This window comes from Pyxicephalus adspersus, chromosome 6 (assembly GCF_032062135.1).
Source record: "Pyxicephalus adspersus chromosome 6, UCB_Pads_2.0, whole genome shotgun sequence".
Taxonomy (NCBI): domain Eukaryota; kingdom Metazoa; phylum Chordata; class Amphibia; order Anura; family Pyxicephalidae; genus Pyxicephalus; species Pyxicephalus adspersus.
The window spans coordinates 29,025,116-29,031,772 of NC_092863.1; the positions used below are offsets into that span (position 1 = coordinate 29,025,116).

Genomic DNA, 6,657 nt, shown 5'->3' on the forward strand with positions numbered 1-6,657 from the left:
ACCCCGAAAAATCTGTGCCAAAGTCTGGGGTCGTCTTATACGCGGGGTACCAGTACTTACCTGCAGTGTCCGGTGTCCCTGCGAGTCCTCCTTCTCATCCAGCGTCCCCGCGAGTCCTCCCTCTGTGCCTCCTTCTGTCTTCCTGCTTTGCAGCTTACGCGAGTCCTCCTGTGCAGCAACGCGAGCCTGCACAGGAGGACGTGAGCCTGGATTGGCTCTCCAGTGGAGAGCCTGGATTGGCCCTCCACTAAAACACGCCCATCCATTAAAAGGAACACACCCATTCATTCCTTGGAGGAGTGTGGAGCAGTGTAGGCTCCTCCTGTATCCCTCCTCCAATTACTATCACTGTACTGTTCCTTCTGCCTGTCAGATCCCACTATTGTGCGAGAACTGACAGGCAGAAGGAACAGTACAGTCATAGGCAGACCAATTTTAACCAATAAAATACCGGATAGTCTAACCAATTAAAGCAGTATACAACATTCACCATTCATTACTACCCTCCCTTCCCCTTCCTGTTTATACTCACCACCTAATTTAGAATGATTCATAGAAGGAAGGGGTCAACAAACTCTGTACCTCTCTGTTTATCCAAAAGATTTAGTAATCTTGTATTTAGAGTGCAGGTGCAGGAGGGGTGCACCTACTAACCTACAGCATACGGCGAGTATATTCCAAACTCTACATTTTAACTGGAAAAGTTGGGGGTCGTCTTATACGCCCAGTCGTCTTATACGCCGGAAAATACGGTATTACTTACAAAATAACAGAAAACAAGTATCTTTTTTATTTATGTCTCAGAAAAGCAAAAGTATCTCAATAAGAACTTAAGTATACAGAAAGCCTCTTCATATTTTAGTCTTGGCAATATGTATACATGTTTCAAACTGAGTCACTGTCAGAAATTCCTTAGGTACAGATTTTGCTGAAAAAACAAAAGTAAACTATTTTCATCATCTTGGAAATACATTTCATTGAAATAATGTTAATATATTTTAATGGTACAAAAAAGAAAAGATATAACAGCTCTCTGCTATAATAAACACCATTTTATTCTTTATGAATTTTGTGCCACATAAAATTGATCTATGAGAAATGATTACAAAATAAATAATTCAAAATTGACTATAAAATTGGCAATAAAGTGTATTTAACCCAAGAAAAAAAGAATACATTGTAGCTGGAGTGGCTGCATTAGTTCTTTACTTGTTCAGGAATTTGCTTCATTTATTGGGCCTGATTCATCAATGAAATGCACGTACGCTAGACGTGCGTACACGCTGGTCAGCAACCTTTATTAGCGCGAGTCAGGCCCAAGTTCTCTAGTAAACTCGCCTGCCGGTTTCCTGCAAAGATCTTGAATACACCAATAAGGTGATTAATTTTCAGCTGCGTGATTCAGAAGGAGATGTTAACCTCAATGATGAGGTGATAGCAATTGATTAGCGCACACCTGCGCCCTGTTCTGTGCGCATCTCCAGTCTTTAAAGTCTATGCTTATGAGGTTTCTAAGTCTCTCTACAAACAAAGAACAGCAGTCCAAATATTTGTAAAGTTAATATGTACAGAAAAGTTATGTAGTTAAACATCCTCGGACAAATCTGTACATCTGCACTTTTTAGCTGCTTTCCATCAAATATGCACAGGCTCTGTGTATTATGTTTTCATCTTGAGATTACGACAACACACCTTGCATTTCTTGTAAGCAAAATTTTATTATTTTCATGAGCTTTTACATGTTTATGGGAAATTACAATAGGTCTTTTACAAATCTGGTGAGCACTGAAAAACAATACTGATAAAAGTGTATACAAAGAACATGTACAACAATTAACATATAATAACAAATGAACAATGCATATGTAATAAATGATAACACATAATAACATGTTCTCTATTTCCCCACATAGGGGATTTCTGTGTAGTGGCTGAAGAACAGATGGCATCCAGCTTCAGAGAGGTGTGTAAGAGTAGGATTAAAGGGAATTATAAGAAATGAGTATTTATAAATAACTTTCAGTCCATGCTCAGACATCTGAAAATCACTACTGTGGTTACAGGAACAAGGTGACAACAGGCAAGCATATCACTCTCTGCCAATACTTCTAATTAAAATGGATATATTTTCTGGACGTGTTCTGGTCACTAAAGATGGTGAGAAGGTGGATCCAGAGGAGGCTTTGCAAAATAAAATAGTTGGCTTGTTTTTCTCTGCTGCCTGGTGTTCGCCCTGCAGAGATTTCACCCCTGTGTTGTGTGATTTCTACACTGAGCTGGTGGAAGAGGCTGACCCTCCTGCACAGTTTGAGATTGTATTCATCTCCTCAGATAAAAGTGCAGAAGACATGGTGGATTATATGCATGACATGCATGGAGAATGGTTGGCGTTGCCCTGGCATGATCCATACAGACAGTAAGTTAACTTGTAACTCCTCTAGGCTAGCCCATTTAAGTATTTGGGTTTTTATTCTGTTCATTTTTAAAAAAAGAATTCAGAATTTACAGCCACTACATGGGCATTAGGACCTTGTTTTTTTTCTATGGTGTGACATTATTCATTCTCTTTTTCCTGCTGATAAGTAGCTGTTTGAAAGAAAGGATACAACAGATTTCAGTAACAAGTACATGCAAAAAATTAAAATAAACTATAATTTATATAGCCCCAGCATATTACAATGTCCATAGTCATGTCAATAGCTGTCCCTCAAAGGGGCTCACAATAAAAAAGTTTCTACCATAGTCATATGTCATTAATACAGTCTAAGTTTGATTTGGGGGAAAGCCAATTAACCTAACAGCATTTTTTGGTGCAGGGTTTTTTTTTGCCTTCCTCTGGACCAACTATGTCTTATAGGGTTTTATATCAGGGATATGTTTATTTCCCTGGTGGTTGAATTTGATGTACTTATTTCTTTTTTCAACCTAACCTACTATGTAACTAATAATTCCATGTTCCATATTTTGATATGTTAATGTATCATATTTAATGTTTTGGAGTACATATTTATTATTCCAAGTTCAATACCCATATTACAAATGCAGTGTTCCATATCCCTTGTTTCATATTCTATATCCTTTATTCTAAGTTTTATGTTCTATGTTTTTCAAAAACAATAATGCAAAAACAAAGTGAAAAGTAATAGTCTAAAATGCTAATAATAGATAAGTGAATTATGCCTTTGTGAATACAGATAGAGTGTTTCTATGCATAGATAAGTTGTTTTCCAACCATATCAACCAGATTGTAACCTAATAGAAAAACATGGTCCCATTTTTCTTTGGTCAAGGAGGAAAGGAAACTGGGAAGGATTGAACATAAACATCTGGACCAGTGTTAACATTTTAAAAATTGTATTATAAAAAAGTATTACATAGTTACATAGTAGGTTAGGTTGAAAAAAGACATAACTCCATCAAGTTCAACCACTAGAGAAATAAACATATCCCAGATATAAAAGGCGTAGGGGAGGATGTTAATCTTTTATTTGTTCCATTTAAAAGTAAAATTATGTTTCTGGGTGCAATGGCAGCACAGGGCACAGTTGCTGGACATAACAGATGCACCCTAAATACTTATATTCAAAATTGTAGGTGTGAATGATCCCCAATCGATTTAACAAGCAGTAATGTATATGTTTAACCACCCATTACACAGTGTTGTCTGCAGCCTGTTGCAATGCCATCAACCGAAATATCAACCCAATACACTTAACAGTATAACAGTAGCAGACAAAGCAGCTACACTGAAAACAAAGAGCATTAACTTGTTAATAGTTAAAAAAAGTTACTTTGTGAATAAGCCCCTACTGTTTATAGTGTGGGCACTATTAAAGTTCAGCTTAGGTTGATATCTGTCATTAAGTACTGAAAGCAGACAAACTATAGGAGCATTTGCCCCTGCTGGTCTAACATCCAGGCAGAGTGATGTTATTGGTTGCTGAAACCTCCAGCCTAATTTACTAAAGCTCCCCAAGAGTGGAAAAGATAGACTATCATGGGAAAATCTGGGTGATCCAACAAACCTAAAATTGGTTTGTTAAAAATAACTTGCTATTAGTTGGCAAATGTTTTCAGGTTGATTTTAGGTTTGCTGGATCACCGAGGTTCACTCCTACTAGTAGTTTATCCTCACCATTCATGATGAACTTTAATAACCAGGCCCTCTGTGATAATGGTGGGAAATTTTTAATTTGCCATTTTTTAGCCTTGATTCGTTTCCTCTTTATATAGCTCCAGCAATTTAGTAATCATCATGCTGTGCCCCCTATCTTTTGTTTTCTATCCACCTACTTTGGCAGCTGTCTCATTTATTTTGTGCACCAAGTCAGCAGCGCATCCATCTCTACCGTTTGCACCAGGTAAAACTCAAGCTCTGTGAAGTATTCTTTGATATGCATTTACATTTTTGTGTTACATTCAACAGAGATTATGTCAACAACCCCCCTAAATCCTAACATAAAATGGCATATCACTTATTTTCAGCAAATGTTAGTCCTTTTACATGTTTGGACAGCTCAGACATGTGGCCAAAAAAGTATCCTAAAAGTAATCCAATGACTGACTTTCATTGTCCTATGTTTGTCTTTATACAATTTCTCACCAGTTGTAGTGTATTAGTCTTTCAGTATGTACAATGTCATTGAAATGTACCAGTTACTTTCCCAATTTTCTATGTGTGATGTATTTCTACTGTTCTACTCTTGGACTGTGTCTCCTTTGTTTATTGTGTATTGGAGTTTTTCAACCATTTTCCTGATCAAAAAAAATAGGTTGAAGTGAAAATGTATGTTTATATATATTTATACATGTAATTAATTTATAGATTGCAATTGGGTTCCTGATAAAGTAGACATAGTCTATATTGCCTTAAAAGACCCTTTGTGTTCTTTTTTTTACTATAAACCTAATTTTTTTTTAAAACTCCTGACAGTGAGCTAAATGTTATTTGCCATTATGATTTATTGAATTTATGACCTTTTATTATCATTTTTGGTCTCTAGTCAAAGACTTGGATGTAAAAGTTTGCTTGGACATTGCATACTGTATTTAAGACATGGAAGATGTAAGGTGAACACAAACATCACATCACGCTGAAAGTCTAGTCTAGAAGTCTGAATAGATTTTTTTTTTCATGAGAACATATGATAAGCCTAGATATTTTAAGGGTGTATGGTTTCTACTTCATTGAGGATGATAAAGAGAATATAAAGAAGAAATTGGAACAATATAGCCTGTTAAACAAGTTGACTTACCATCTTTGTTCACCTTCCTATTTTGAACTTGTAGCTAACTACTACCAGGTTTGTTGCCCTGTTTATATTTGTGTCTTTTTAATATCCAGTGTTTTGTAAAACCTGAGGAAATTTTTCCTTAAAAATGTAAGCTAGTCTTAGATCACTTGAAAACTGTCTACCTTGGATGAAAGTTAGCATGTACAAAACTCCTCCAAAACCTTTTTCCAAATTTGATAAGTTGACCACAGGCATCTCAACAATTGGTCATACATTAAATTTAGGTGAATAAGGTGTTAAAGATGTTCCTGGGACCAGTGGCAGACAAAGCCAACGGTGGGCCCTTGTGTAGAAATAACTTGCCCTCCTGCCTAACTGACTTGAAGCCCCTGTGGGGGCCCCTGTTGGCTGGGGAGGGTACAGAGCCCTTGTGCAGTAGCACACTTTGCACCTTTCTATGTTCACCCCTACCTCAGACTGATGGCAATCACCTGATTATATTGATTACCAGATCCTAATATATCAACCTTGTATAAAAAATCTTAATAAAATAGTACATACATTTTTTTGTAATAATCTAATTTTTGTATTATATTAGATTTGTTAACATATTTTAATTTTCCTCTTTTTTGCAGTGAATTGAAGAATAAGTACAAAATTACAGCTATACCAAAACTGGTGATTGTGAAACAAAATGGAGATGTGATTACAGACAAGGGAAGAAAACAAATACGAGAACGAGGACTAGCTTGTTTCCGAACATGGCTTGAAGTGGCAGATGTCTTTCAGAACTTCACATGCAAATGAGACATATTTTACCATGGTGTGTTTTTGTTAAATTGAGAACAAGCCATACTTGTGTCATGTGTCTGAGATAAAAATTTTGTGTGTTGCTTATAGGAGCCAAATTAAAATCTATGCTGGAATATGACTGTAAGAGAATAGATTTGAATCAAATTTGGTGCTTAGAAACAATAAAACCCATACTTTTTCCAAAGGTTTGACAAGGGAAAGAGATTGTAATTAAGCTCAGGTATATTTTATATATTCTTTATATATATATTGTGTATGAAAGGTTTAACATTGATTGATACTTGATATTTGATAATCTGATAGTTGGCGTTTATGTTCTTGAACTACTTTATATGTTTTGTATAATCCCATATTGTATTAGTTATTAAAGATTAAAAAAGTGTAAAGGTGGATTTTTAACTTTTTTTGGCATTTTTTTTATTTAAGAGTTTTCTATGGTTCCATTTATAAAGCGAGAATCTGACATTCCCTGGTGGTGAATAAATTTTTCACATTGAAACACATTGACCTGGAAGATTCACCACCAGGAAATGTTTGAGGGTATGTCTGATTCCCTGCTTTATAAACAGATTTCCTAGTACAAATACAGTTCATATAAAACCTTGATTGG

General features: G+C 35.8%; 1 protein-coding gene across 1 annotated transcript; it reads left to right on the forward strand.

The window, feature by feature from the left end:
• Nucleotides 1–1,918: 1,918 nt before the first annotated feature.
• Nucleotides 1,919–6,438, forward strand: NXNL2 (nucleoredoxin like 2). The gene is made up of 3 exons (XM_072415025.1): nt 1,919–1,963; nt 2,064–2,416; nt 5,870–6,438. The coding sequence occupies exons 1-3, from the start codon at nt 1,943–1,945 to the stop codon at nt 6,039–6,041; spliced, it is 546 nt and encodes a 181-aa protein (XP_072271126.1). The 5' UTR covers nt 1,919–1,942; the 3' UTR covers nt 6,042–6,438.
• Nucleotides 6,439–6,657: the final 219 nt, after the last annotated feature.